We start from the raw sequence: 15,449 nt of genomic DNA, 5'->3' as shown, positions 1-15,449 counted from the left end.
ACAAACAGTTACACAAATTACGATAACAAAAATAATGGTTAATAGTTAGAATTCCTCCCTCAGAATAGAAAACCAACTCTATTTACTGATAAGCGTAAATACATTTGTTTTTTTTTTTTCTATTTATTTCGAAAATTGAAAGATCAGAAGATTTGGTGATATTGTGTTGTGTGAGCATGCGCCTAGCATGAGCATGAATTAGGCATTTGATTTCGATTTGTAATCAGTGCGAGCGAGAGAGCGCAATGGGGGCGCACAACTGATAACAGAACTGCGCCAGCAGCAGGTAGCTCTCTAAGACAGTCCAATGCGATCGACGACAACACCAGCAAACAGCAACAGCAACAACAACAGCAAAAGCAAACCGCGACAGCAAACCGCGACAGCAACGACAGCGATCGACGATTTCTATAGCATCCGATCCTGTTCTGCTTTCAGTTTACGCTTTGGCTTCGCTGCGTGCGGTTGTCTGCGTTTGACGTGCTCTCAACAACACAAATAATATACGAAAAGAAAACCCATTAAACGAAAAGCGATTGAATATTACAAGTGTCGCGCTCCCTCTTAATAAAATAAAACACAATATTTTAAATTAAATTATGTAAGTTTAATAATATATTTGACCGAGTGCGTGAATAACTTCCACCCAAATAAGAAAATATATTAAGACTAATGAAAACACGTGTGTGCGAGCTTTTTAAAAAATGTACATTTTCCCACATTTTACCGGCTATTTTGTGTTTTTGTATGAAGTATTCTCTCAGTTTCCCTTCAGTTTTCTCTCTCAACATTTTAGTGGGTCAGTGCACTGTTCGCTGGGTTCATTGTCACCTTGACGTTCCGTCAGTTGTCTCTTTCATGATTCTCTAAAATTTCGCCTTTCTTGCTTTGATCGCGATTCTTACATTTACCACCAAAAAAAACTCAGCTCTTTTCTTTATACCACTTTCGAAAGCAGCAGAAAGAACTACGTCAACAACACAACAAAAATATAATAAAATTCTTCAGTTCTGCGACAAGCTATACTCTTTTCCATTTTTCGACAGTTTCGTTGGTTGTCCCCGAAAGACGAATAAGAACAAGAAGAAAAGAAAAAAAAAAAAACACACACGCATGGCAAATATTTTTAGAACAGCTCTCATTATCGGTTTTGTTTTCATACGCAGCTTCTTAAAGTGGTTCCCATGTAATATTTCGTGAGATTAATGTTCCAAGTACGTTGTGTTCTTGGATTAATATCAATTTAAATCAAGAACTATTCTCAACACTTTACGAATCGTACGAGCACAGCACATGTCTAGACTTATACGCTTCTTATCAAAAAGCCGGTTTCCTCCTCCATGCTCAGTTTCTGAGTTTCTCGCCACAGCTAATAAAACTACACAAACTACTGTCTAGAGAGGCAAACATACGATTTCTCATACCCACATACATATACAATATATATGTATTTGTACGTTTGTATGTAGGAGGTATTAATACAAACTTATATACATTTCTATATTATGAGCTCGATCAAATATTATGTAGATCTATGCATGTTGCTTATAGCTCAACCTATGTGGAAAGTTATTTCGATTGTTTCTCTTCGCTCTGACATAAGCAGTCAGAGATTCTATAATACTCATTATATAAGTACATATTGTCGCATCGAACTTAATTATGATCACAGCAGCTGTTATATCGTCATCAAGCCGAAGCAAATCGAATTCTCTGCTTATCAATAGCAAAGTCATGATTGTTATTACAAGCGTTCAAAATTTGTTATTTATGACAACATTTTACTGTTCATTTATTTTCAAAATTGATAGTTTGCTTTCCGCCGCAATTTCTTGACAATTCTAGCCAATTTTAGAAATATTTCAAAACGAGTTTCCTCAACTAAAAATAACACAAACGGCTGTCGTTCATTATTTGTGATTTATTCTACCACAAAGCCTTCTAGCAATCTCATAATGATGTCGAACTTAATTGCTTTGCAAAATTTGTAAACTCATTGTATGCTTTCGAAAAATTTGATTTGATTACTTCTACTATATTTACTTTCCATATTCAATAATGAATTCATTTAACAGCTTTCGTTAAAACAAAATCACAACACAATTAAAATACATTTACGTCGTTTTCATTGAAGAAGCGTGTGCATTAGTTGACTGTCAATCAGTCAATTTGTGTCGTAGTACTCGTAAATTGCATAGCCCGAGGCCTTCTCCATCAATCAATCAGATCTAATCATAGGCGGAACTTTGGCTACTAAGTAACGTTACCGGGCAACTGGAAATTTTTCCAACTAAACATGAAAAATCAGCTGGTCTCAGACTTGTCAATAAACTTTGGACTTTTCATTCGTTCATTTTCATTGTGAGCTAAAAAATCGGTTTGCTTGTTTATTTTGGGTATTTGTGCTTATCACACGAAACATACGAAATGGTTTGCCCGCTTCTTTTATTGATTAATAAAAAATTATGAACAGGTGTAAATAGTACATACATATGTATGTACATATGTGTATTTATATATGTTCACACTAGATATCGAGATAGCCGTCGCAGCCCTTTGTACCCGAAAAGGAAAGAAAAAAGAACTTAGCTCGTATGTTGACTATCGTAAGCCAAGACTTCGGTAGTCTGGCATTATCAAATATAAGTTCTAGATAAGATCAAAGGTGCTCTATGATTTCACAACTAATGACATGTCAAAGCTTACGGGAAACACGAATTTCCCACCTTGATAACTGCAATGATATAATATTTAACCAAACTTACTTTTGTACTTCTTTTAACTTTTGAATTTCTAGAATTAAAATTTCTCAGTAGTTGTAAAATTCAATTAAAATTTCCCACCATAATAACTACTATGATATAATAATTAACCAAACTATATTTTATACTTATTTTAGCCTCTCCATTTCTACAATTATTTAAATTTGCCAGCAGTAGTAAATTAATTTTGTTGGCAATTATGTCAGAAATCTTGTTCTCTGCTGCTATTAAAACGCAATAAAAGCAAACAAAAATATGTTAATTGGCTAATTATTGAATTGAAAATATGATTGCCCAAATTATTCTGGTCTTTTAATTCAATGTATAATTTCAATCGAATTATTTTCATATTAGGCAAAATAAGTATAAAAATAATTTTTATGTAATATTCTAAAGTAAAGTTCTAAAGTTAGATACTTCATTGAAATAATATTTTTGCAAATATTAAATTGTAAATTCCACAAAAGGAATTATTTACTTTACACTTGGAATAGATAATTATTTTTATTGATGGCACTTTAAGCTATTGATCTTATTTAATTACAAATTCACTTAAGAATGATTTACCACTTTTGCTGCAATTTCCTGTATTTTTATTTATAAGTTGACTTGGTTTTACACCGTTGCGATTATTTATAGCAAAGTAGTGGAGTATGGTGGCTACCTTAAAAGCGGTTCAGCACTTGAAGCCATAGTGTGTCATAAATTTTGATATAGTATGTATGTATAATTATTTACAGCCACACTGTGCCGCCTCTAATCAGGTGTTAAGTCATAATTTAAACATAACGATAAGAAGCTGCAAGGTGCCGAGTATAAAACGTGTGACGATAACCTTGACACTGCACCCCTTTCCTACCTCTATCGTTGTACTTTAGTCACAGGTCGTATGATTACGTTAGAAAGTCACATTCTAAATTCAGTTAATCCAAAGACTGCAATTCGCTGAACTAATCGTTTTCCTAACTCAATTTCAGTTTACACAGCAGACTGAGAAATGGCCGCAAATCCAAACGAAGCGCTTCTAAATCGCCCAGGCCCCAATCGCCTGAGGCCCGCAGAAAACTATAGGACCACCAATCCCGAGGAGGCCGTCAAGATCCGCATGTCCAAGGAGGGTCTTGGTGCCGAGGAACCCATCTCCATACCCGGTCTGCTCAAGCGCAGCGCCAACAATTATCCCGACTATCCGGCTCTGCGTACCAAGAATGGAAAAAACGGAGGCTACACCACAGTCACCTACAAGTAAGTGTCCGACTCTCGGCTAACTCAATCAGCTCCTCGTTTAACCAATCAACCTCAATCGACCGACAGGCAATACGAGCAAAAGGTTCATCAGACGGCCAAGGCATTCGTCAAACTTGGCCTGCAGGAGCATCACTCGGTGGGTGTGTTGGCGTTCAACTGCGCCGAATGGTTCTACTCAGCCATGGGTGCGATTCATGCACGTGGCATCATTGCCGGCATCTACACGACCAATTCCGCTGAGGCTGTGCTGCATGTTCTCGCGGATTCGCGGGCACAAATTGTCGTTGTGGATGACTCGAAGCAGATGGACAAAATTCAATCGATTCGCGACAAATTGCCACTGCTTAAGGCGGCCATTCAAATCCAGGAGCCGTATCCAGCATACTTGAAAAGGAGGATGGCTACTACAGGGTGAGTTCACATCCATTTTATACCCGATACAATTTGGCTGCCGACAGAAAATGTATGTGACTGAAGAAGGTATCTTCGACCTCTTAAAGTATATACATTTTTTATCAGCGTCGACAACTGAAACGAAATAGTCAGGTCCATATGGACACCAACAGATAAACATTCAATATCTGTTAACATCACTTGATATTGCTGGATACAGATCCTAAAAATTTAATTGCAATCAGTTAAACTTGGAAGTTATTCAATAAATAATTTTATGCGGCTGTAGCTGCCGCATCTTCACAGCTGTGGTTATCAATCTCGAATATTTTGTTATATATTTTTATATCAATATACCAAGTAAAGCTTTTGATATATAATATTTGAATAGTTTTCGGTATATTCATTTTGTATATTTTATCAATACTACCTCAATATTTTAATAAAAATTGGTATATTAGTATACTAATTTACCATATAATATGTTTGGTATATCTTAGTATTTTTCAATTTTTAATTTTGCATATTTTATCAAAAGTACTGTACTATTTTGATTTATTTAAAAAAGGGAATATTTCGTATTTATTTAGTATACCAATATACCAAATAAACCTTTTGGTATATTGTAGTATTCATAGTTATATTAATTTGGTGTACTTTGACTATTTTACTTTTGTTGAAAATGCGTACCGGGTATCCCGCAGTCGGTCATACTCGACTCTACATTTTTTACTTGTTTCTCTTACATCTTAACTGATTAATTGCTTCGTTCTGTGACAGTGGTCGGAGATTGAGGCCATGAACGTCAGCGATGTGGAGGACGAGTACAAGCGGCGCCTGGAGAGCGTTGCCATCAACGAGTGCTGCTCGCTGGTCTACACCTCGGGCACCGTGGGCATGCCCAAGGGTGTGATGCTCTCACACGATAACATTGCCTTCAATACGCGTGTCATTGCCAAGGGTTTGGAGAAGGTGGTGATGGGATCGGAGGCAATGGTCAGCTATCTGCCGCTGTCCCATGTGGCTGCCCAAACTGTCGATGTCTATACGGTTGCCTCGATGGCCGGTTGCATTTGGTTTGCCGATAAGGATGCGCTGAAGGGCACGTTGGTCAAGTCACTGCAGGATGCGCATCCGACGCGTTTCATGGGCGTGCCGCGTGTCTTTGAGAAGTTCCAGGAACGCATGGTTGCCGTTGCCAGCTCCAGTGGCAGCTTTAGCAAAATGATTGCCGGCTGGGCCAAGGGCATCACATTGAAGCACTACATGGAGAATCAAGGGTAAGTGCGAGAGGAGTGAGTTCCATATCTCAGCTTTCTCTTTGCTTTCTTGCATTACTGCATTCACCAAAGGACGACACGGCACACAAAGAACAAAAATACTTCAACTTTAACTTTTGTGTGCGCATAAATTATGCAAAAGGATGCACAGTTAAAGTGGCTGCAACGGCTTAAACCATTCACCCATCCACCCACCTCCCACCTCCCACTTCTGGCTGCCTGGCTGGCTGGCTGGCTGAAAGCAATCCCTGCGAGGCACTGCCGCGTTTCGTACGCTAAATTATGCAAGCGAAGCGGCCAAAGGCAGCCAGCGGCGTGCTCTGGTTTAAGCCAAAATCACAGGCAACAACATTACTCATACGTCAGGTTGTACACGTTACGGCTACCAACAGCATGCTGGATGCTGGATGCTGGATCCTTGATGCTACAAGCTCATGCATGCGGGCACGTCCTGCGCATGAGACAGTCCTCTGCTCTCCCACAACTTCTGCAATTTCGTGGCAGTCATTTGCCAGAGTGTTGTAGAGCTATTGCCGCAACTTCAAGTTTGCCAGTGATTAGTGCACTTTCGGCTTTGCCTTAAAGCGCGGCCAGTCTAGACTATTCAACTCGATTAGCTATCTCCAGCCAAATGTGAAGTGCTTTGTATGTTAAACATCTCTGATTAAGCATAGGAACTAGAATATCATACATACACAACACTTTTGTATTAACCACTTATTTATATACTCTCTGACGTAGTTCTTTTTATAATTTTGCACTCTAACAATAAATTTCACTTATTCTTAGATCTTTACCATAGATACTTTCCCTCTAGTTTCTGACTTAATGCTTAAATTCTTTGCATCAATTTATCTTATTAAACAACTAAATCAAATCTCTATTTACACAACTTCGAATTAATATCTAGTGGAATACATATGTGACATAAAATTTGTATTATTTATTATTTTGATTACTCTTTGTGAAAAAAATTTTTATACTAGAATAATAATATAATATTTCATAGCCTGCATAATTCCATTTTGCCATGTTTATCAAATAGACAACAACTCACAACTATGTCTCCCGCTTTGGGGACATCAATTGCATATTAATTAGGACTTTCAACTTATGCTTATTCACATACTTGTATACTTAATTCATACCCAATCCCATCTCTGACACGAAGCCTTCCCGGCGAGCACATGGTCAACTTGGCTGTCAAGTGCATTATCCTTGGCCAATGCAATTATCAAGTTTGCCAGCTAAAACTAATCAACAATTCCAATTAAACTTTTGCTAACCAACTTTCCTTCATTTGCAGCAAGAGCAGCGGAGGTTTCCGCTACAAGATTGCCAAGTCCCTGGTCATGTCCAAGGTGAAGGCAGCCCTGGGCTTTGATCGTGTGGTCAGCCTGGTGAGCGCTGCCGCTCCCATGTCCCCAGAGACCAAGAAGTACTTCCTCAGCCTGGATCTGAAGATATTGGATGCCTTTGGCATGTCCGAGACTGGCGGTTGTCACACACTTTGCCAGCCCGACTGCACGCTCTTGAACACCATTGGCAAATCGATGCCCGGCTGTGAGTCCAAGATTATCAATCCCGATGAGAATGGACATGGTGAGCTGTGCATTCGTGGCCGTCACGTCTTCATGGGCTATGTGTCCAACAAGGAGAAGACCGAAGAATCGCTGGACGATGATTGTTGGTTGCACTCTGGTGATTTGGGCTACATCGATGACAAGGGCTACGTGTGTCTGACGGGTCGCTCCAAGGAGCTCATCATCACAGCCGGTGGCGAGAATATTCCGCCTGTGCACATCGAGAACATTATCAAAAAGGAGCTCGATGGCATTTCCAATGCTTTCCTGGTTGGTGAACAGCGCAAATATCTGACGGTTCTGGTTTCCATCAAGGTAAGTCTTAAATTGTTGGTTTATCAATTCAATAGATTTTAATGGCATTTTATTTTCCAGACGGAGGTCGACAAAGACACTGGTGCACCGTTGGATGAGTTGACACACGAGTCGACGGTTTGGATGAAATCTCTGGGAGTTGAGCACAAGACACTCTCGGAGATATTGAATGCTGGTCCCTGTCCCAAGGTGTTCAAGTCCATCGAGGATGGCATCAAGCGTGCCAACAAACAGTCCATCTCGAATGCCCAGAAAGTGCAGAAGTTCGCCATTCTGCCCCATGACTTCTCTATTGTCACCGGGGAATTGGGTCCCACTCTGAAGGTGAAGCGCAATGTGGTTAACAAAATGTATGCCGAGATGATCGACAAGCTTTATGCATAATGCATCGATGAAAGGCGTAGCTGATGAAGAAACCAAAAGAAAACCAAAATTATCCAGATACCAGAGCAAAGGGAACTTGAGCTTTAAAATGAAATGAATTTAACGGACTTTCAAGCCATTGAGTGCCAGCTAAAAACTACTACTACTACAATACTTAATATACACCTATTCTACCATATATATATAGCATATAGAGCGGAGAAAGGAGAGGGTTATTCACTCAATTTGTATGAGTGATGATGATTAACTTTGTTAACTTTGATAATGATGATGATGATGATGATTACAATGATGCTGTTGATGATGAAGTTTATGATTATTATTTCTAATGCGTCCTGATAGCTTGCCTGCAGCTTTTCCCATTCAACAAAAACTATATTCGAGTAGACATTTTTAGATCATAAGTTATACATTTTATGTTAATTTGTTTTATTTACTGAAACGCAAGGAGAAGTTTTATTATTTACATAATTCTATAATCCAATTGTTTTGAATTATTACAAATAAAATTGCATATAGATTTATAATGTGTTGCGCATTTTGTTACACTTATTAATTCCAGTTTAGTAGACATTTCTTAACTGATCTTGATCTACATCAAAAGTCGAAAAATTTAGTTGCATATTTAATTATATATTCTAAACAGTTTGTACCTCGATACAAAAGGGTTTAATCACTAAGATCTTTTACAATTTTGTTTGTTGTTATTTTTAAATAAGTGATCAAAACATTTATCTAGATATCATTTATATAGACATCGAAAAATTTTGAAACATATGATTCTTTTTGTTTCCTTTTCTTTCTTCGTTCATTTCGAGTTACAGATAATTTAAAAAAATATCGAAAGATTTATACTGAAATTTTGGCAATCACGTAAAGCTAAAATTTTGCGCACTGCAATTTCTAAAATTATTTTCAACTTTCACGAAGCTTAAAAACATTACTAAGTGAATGATTATTTTGTTGAATGTGATTTTACTGAACATATTAATCTAATGGTTTCATTTTTATAAACGAAAGTTTTATTAATGCTCAATTGCTTAGATACCTCCTCTCAATCGAAATCAAGTCACTTTCTTTGAAGACCTGTGTCTTATCTCTTTATTAAACCTATAAATATGAATAAGCTCGATTAATGCTTTTAAGTAGGAACATCAGCAAACTCTTGCAGTTCAACTAATGCTACTCCAAAGGCTGCTCGGTGTCACTTTCAGCTTCTGCTTCAGCTGGAAGGCCCTTCTCCAGACGCTCGGCCACTCGCTGCATTAGCTCCTCCATGCTCATCTCGATCTTGACGCAGGCATGTCGATGGATGTCGTAGCGCTGCTCGAGACCACATTGGATGCGCTCACAGCTGAGGCTGAGGCTGAACCAGCTGCTGACATCCTTGAAGCCGGGACGACACTCGCACTCGTTGTGGGCAATACAATGACTGTGCTCCGGGCAGCCGCCATGGCAGATGGGACGGCAAATGAGTTGATGCTGTTGGTTGGGATGATGCGAGTGCTCGTAGCCTCGCATGCAGCGACATTTGTTGGGCTCCAGGCAATAGCTGTGCGGCGGACATGGCTCCTGGCAAATGGGTTCGCAGAAGCCAAAGATAATAGTGCGATAGCCTGGACAACAGATTTGCACAGTGTCCCAACGCACACGCTCCTCATACACAATATACAGCTGCTCTCCTGCATGGGGATTGCTAGAGTTACCGATGATCTTAGTTTTCGTCACTGGCACTTGGTACTTGACGCTGATGTTCTTCTGGCAATGACCATTGGTAATGGTCATGGTCTGTGTCTCTCCCAGCATCAGCAGCAGCGCCAGGCCAATCATCATTAGTCCCAGCATACTTGACTTGACTATTCACCACTCAGACACTGTCCACTAGAAGCTGTGACCAAATGCTGATAAAAAAGTGAAAGCACAATTCTTTTGTCTCAACTCTCCTCGGGGTCAGACGATAATTCCCTGTTTTGCACTCCCTTATCTCTCTTTCACTCCCGTCACAACATTGGAAATCTTCGCAGACTCTGCGACTGAAGCGTAGACTCGGTCTCAAACTAAATCAGAGACTGCCAATGATTTTCAGAATGGAACTTCAGCTTCAACTGCGGTTGCAACTGCGTCCAAGTCTGACTGCATCGAACATGTTTGATAAGAACTCCAGTCAATGAATAAACTGTTCACAGCACAAGAACATACTATGAATCATACTTCAATGCTTTCGAATTTTTAATATAAAAGCAATAGCAAATGTTAATGTTGTGTATGAAATCGATTGTATATATGTAAAAATCTATTTAACCTAAAGGATTAGACTGCCAATCCAATGACCCACTTTTTAAAAGGTATGACCAAAAACCATTTTAACAACAGCTCTCATACTTGTATATACAGTTTATATTTATATAAGAGGAAGTTGTCATTCGATTTCATATTAATCACCTTAAAAGCTAAAAAAAAAAAATAAAACTAAGAATTAATGATGAAATGCATATGCGGAATGGATGTATTTTGGAGTAATTTCAGTTTGAAAATGAACAAGATCCCTAGGAATTTCTTACAAGGCTTAAATAAAGTATACATTTTCAAAATGCTGTTAATGAAATAAATATTTTTTATATTCCTCTTCACATTAGACAATCGACTATTTAAGAGATTATTTTGTATAATAGAGGAGGACAAAGAGAAATAAAATGATACATGTAAGAATCGAGTGTTTGATACCCTCTACCCATACCAAAGGACAAATTTGGTATATCGACTGAAGTATTAATTCAAAAGAGTAAAAAATTGATTAGATTATAAGTCAGAGCAAATAAGACCTGTATGCGCTTTTTGCCATGCAAAGGTATTCCTAAAATAATATCTATAGTTTTTCTCTGATCGCAAGCAAATTATTAGGAATTATAGATACAATAATAACTATTGTATGTTTACAAAAATCATTAGCTTCAACATTAGGCTTGCTAATTTATTTTGAAAGCAAATTTTATCTGCATGTCAACATTACAAGTGTTGTTAAAAACTTTATCTCTTATAGTCTCAGATATCCAATATTTCACACGGAGAGACAGACAGACAGACGGATATAGGAGATGCCTCCTTCTCCATTTGACATACACTCCTTGCAGGCATACCTCAATAATACACTTCTACCCTGAGGGTTACGGGTATAAAAATATTAAAATAAATTCTCGGTACCTACATATGTATGTATTTTGACTAAAATAAAAAACCTTTTTAGAACACACAAATATACATAATAATACAAAACAAATACCATTATTCAACTTTGTATTCTGGGTAGGGGGGTGTCTTCCAGATAAGTAAAACACAAAAGGAATTTGAACTTTACAAATATTTTATTGCACTTGGAAATAGACTTGTTGTGCCGTTGAGAGAATAGTAGAACATATATTTGAAAAAGCAAAAAGCACTAAAAGTGACCAACATGAGGGGCTGTCCATATATTACGTAATCACGTTTTCTTCGATTTTTGACCCCCTCCCTCCCCTGGTAATCAAAAGTAATCATCCCACCAGCAAATTTGTTCTTTTAATCTGTATTTTCAAAAGGAGATTCCATCCAATCTTTAATATTATTTATTATTGGAAGTTGGCTTGTCAAAATCTCTTTATCTCCGCAAGTATCATCTTCGTTTTCGTCGTCTACATAGTCCTCGTTAAGTCAATTTTTGAATAAATACTTTTAACAACAACATTTTTATAAAATGATTACCTAATCATTGTCCAAGACCCCTCCCTCCCCATGTAAACAAACATAATCATTTCCTTGACCTGAGTGATTACGTAATATATGGACAGCCCCATCAGTGTGACTGCGCGTAAGGTCACACGCACAGTATACTAACTTTGTCACTATCGATATCAATCGATCGCGACCACACTGTCAGCTGTTTTGAGTGCTCACACCTGCCATCATCTGGCATCAACACCATTATTCAACTTTGTATTCAATATATCTTACATAACACTTAGAGGGATATATATACATATATGTATTTATATAGCGGTTATAAAAATATAGAAATATTCCATCGACCCCTATTGTTTTTATACGCGCTACCCAAAGTTAGAAGGGTATTATAACTTTGTGGGTAGCAGGGTAGCAGATATCTCACAGTCGAGCACACTTCACTGTAGCTTTCTTACTTGTTTGATAAATAGAGACCCTTACATATTTTCCATTATATTTTCATGAATCACACAGATGTTGTGTGTACATTTTTGCAAAAATATATTTCTATTACAATTTTCGGTTTCGATAACAATATTTGTATGTACTGAATAGTTTTATCAATTTGCATTAGTTAAACTCTAGCAATAACTAATCTAAAATGTGGAATGTACTATATATATATTTTCTCTTAAACTTTTTTAAACTTATGGATATCGTGAGTAATATGTTTCATTTATCAAGGTTGCATGAATCAAATATATTTAAGTGGGAAACCGCAGCTATATTCACCATCATAATTTTATAAATAAAAATTCCTGCGGTATTCGGAGAGCTAATAAAAAGCTCCCTGCGACCCACAAGAATCTTAGTTTTATTACAGACTCCGAGCAAGACGATTGTTAAAAGAATTGTAATATAAATTTCAAAATGCGAGAACTAATAATTCTGATACTTGGATTAATCGTGTGCATTCAATTATGCAATGGAGAAGAGAATATTACGGTAAGATACATTATTTTTATATTAGCATTATTAATACAGCATAATTACTTACATAATTGCATAAGCACTCGGATGTTTTATTGAATAAACCCGTACCAGTATGTAAGCCCGCTTGTGATCTGCATGCCAACTGCACCACCAAAGGATGTGTCTGCCACACTGGCTATGAGATGGTGCATAACAAATGCACTGCAAAGTGTTCTAAAAGTTGTGGACCATATGGCATCTGCATAAGTCCTGAAACATGTGGCTGTAATACAGGCTATCGTAAGAATAAAAGACTCAGCAATGTGAAGCCCATTGTGATCTACCATGCAAAGCAAATGCATTCTGCTCCGAACCTGATATTTGCACTTGTAATCGGGGATATCTCGATAAGCATGGCGTTTGCGAACCAGTTTGCACCAAAAAATGCAAAGATAAAAGTCACTGTATAGCACCCGATACATGTTCTTGTCCTCTGGGATTCGAGTGGGACCAGAGCCATGAAAAATGCATTCCAAAGTGTACACCCAAATGTGGATTGAACAGCTACTGCCAGAAGCCGAATAAATGCAAGTGCCGATTAGGATATAGGCCCAACGATGGGATGAGCCTCAGTTGTTACTTTTCCTATCCTTGGTGGGTTTACTTGATGGTTGCCGTTCTCGCTCTTACTCTTGTCGGCAGTATTTCTGTCCTAATCTACTGCTGCATAGCTCGCTCTGGCAATGTCAATTACTATCCCAATTCAGGCTTCTCGGACACCACTCAAATTATTCAATAAATTGTAAATAAATTAATTAAATTACAAATTATAAATAAACATTAAATAAATATTCCATATTATGAATTGTTGATGACTAACCGAGTATTATTTGTTACTTTATGCATTATTCATTATTGAGTCATGAACCCTAAATACTTTGTGGTGACAGAAATTATTCTAAGAGCATATTTGCAACGATGAATATTGTTTGCAAATTAATTGATATAAACAATAAATCAGTTCAATTTCATAGGCAAAAATAATATAGTTTCTTAATTATAAACACATTTATTTAAATTCATGCTTTGAATACAAAATAAATCATATTGAACAACAAAGAACAGCTGAAGAGAATAGAAAATAAATTACACAAAAACATTTTCTAATAGGGAAAATATAAAAACTCATTTACAACCTTTTGATGGGCAATAACATACGTGTTAATTTAATTTTCAAACAAGTAAGAAAGTTACAGTCGAGTGTGCTCGACTGTGATATACCCGCTACCTATTTTTAGTAAAGGCAAAATATTGCGGTATCATTTTCAAAATATACCGAAAATACTAAAAATATACCAAATGATATGTTTGGTATATCGATATAGTACACCATTCAAAATATACCATAGACGGCACAATGTACCAGATTGTCAGCCAAAGCAACTCAGACCCATAGTAAGTAGGCGTTTTTGCCCATACAAAAGTATTTCTTTAATATCTTCCACAATTTTTATCCGATCGCAACCAAACCGATCAGGAATCATAACTACTATAGTAATTATTGTACATACCAAAATTCGTAACTCTAGCTTTAAAATTAGGCTTGTTATTCGATTTTTTGATTTGCGGGGCGGAAGTGGGCGTGGCAGAGATTTGAAACAAACTTGATCTGCGTGCAAACATAACAAATGCTGTCGAAAATTATGGCTCTATCTCTTATAGTCTCTGAGATCCAGTGCTTCATACGGACGGACGGACAGACACACAGACACACAGACGGACATGGCTATATCGTCTCGGCTGTTGACGCTGATCAAGAATATATATACTTTATAGGATCGGAGATGCCTCCTTCTACCTGCCGGCACAAAGTCATAATACTCTTCTACCCTATGGGTAGCGGGTATAAAATGTATTTAAACAAGTAAGAAAGCTACAGTCGAGTGTACTCGACTGTGAGATACCCGCTACCCATTTTGAATAAAAGCAATATATTTTGCGTTATATTTCTCAAAATATACCAAATATACTACAAAAATACTAAAAATATACCAAATGGTATATGTGGTATATCGATATAGTGCCGCATTCAAAATATACCATAGACGGCACAATATACCAGATTGTCAGACAAACTAACTAAGAGCCCTAGTAGGTAGGAGTTTTGCCCATACAAAAGTATTTCTTTAATAACATCGAGAATTTTTATCTGATCGCTACAAAATGTTCAGGAATCATAACTACTATAGTATTTATTGTATATACCAAAATTCGTAACTCTAGCTTTAAAATTACGCTTGTTATTCGATTTTTTTGATTTGCGTGGGCGGAAGGGGGCGTGGCAAAAATTTGAAACAAACTTGATCTGCGTGCAAACATAACAAATGTTGTCGAAAAAATATAGCTCTATCTCTTATTGTCTCTGAGATCTAGGTGTTCATACGGACGGACGGACAGACGGACAGACACACAGACACACAGACACACAGACACACAGACGGACAGACGGACATGGTTAGATCGACTCGGCTGTTGACGCTAATCAAGAATATATATACTTTATAGGGTCGGAGATGCCTCCTTCTACCTGTTACATACATTTCCTGCCGGCACAAAGTTATAATACCCTTCTACCCTATGGGTAGCGGGTATAAAAATTTTATAAAGTTTTTAAAGAACAATTGTGATTGAATTAAAAGAAAAGTTTCGTTTTGAATGCCTTGGTATTTGCTGTTAACGGAACAATTTTATTTCTGGTAACAAGTAATCCCTGGGAATCTATTGGCCCATTAAGCAATGCGTATACGCACAGTGTA

The 15,449-nt window shown here is 37.3% G+C and overlaps 2 protein-coding genes and 1 pseudogene across 2 annotated transcripts in view; 2 read left to right on the top strand and 1 right to left on the bottom strand.

Annotated features, from left to right (window-relative positions):
* Positions 1–15,449, top strand: part of LOC133835126 (cell death abnormality protein 1) — a 138,893-nt gene that overhangs the window by 40,919 nt on the left and 82,525 nt on the right. The window lies entirely within an intron of this gene.
* Positions 437–8,492, top strand: LOC133835116 (very long-chain-fatty-acid--CoA ligase bubblegum-like; annotated as a pseudogene).
* LOC133835132 (protein kinase C-binding protein NELL1-like) lies at positions 8,950–10,040 on the bottom strand. Its single transcript, XM_062265023.1, has one exon. It carries the CDS (start codon positions 9,808–9,810, stop codon positions 9,148–9,150), a length of 663 nt encoding a protein of 220 aa, XP_062121007.1. The 5' UTR covers positions 9,811–10,040; the 3' UTR covers positions 8,950–9,147.

Source organism: Drosophila sulfurigaster, chromosome 2L (assembly GCF_023558435.1).
Source record: "Drosophila sulfurigaster albostrigata strain 15112-1811.04 chromosome 2L, ASM2355843v2, whole genome shotgun sequence".
Classification (NCBI taxonomy): Eukaryota; Metazoa; Arthropoda; class Insecta; order Diptera; family Drosophilidae; genus Drosophila; species Drosophila sulfurigaster.
This window is presented reverse-complemented; position numbering and strand designations above follow the sequence as displayed.

What these genes read in the sequence shown, in the direction of transcription:
- LOC133835132 (XM_062265023.1), bottom strand. Translation starts at nt 9,810, where the DNA reads ATGCTGGGACTAATGATGATTGGCCTGGCGCTGCTGCTGATGCTGGGA.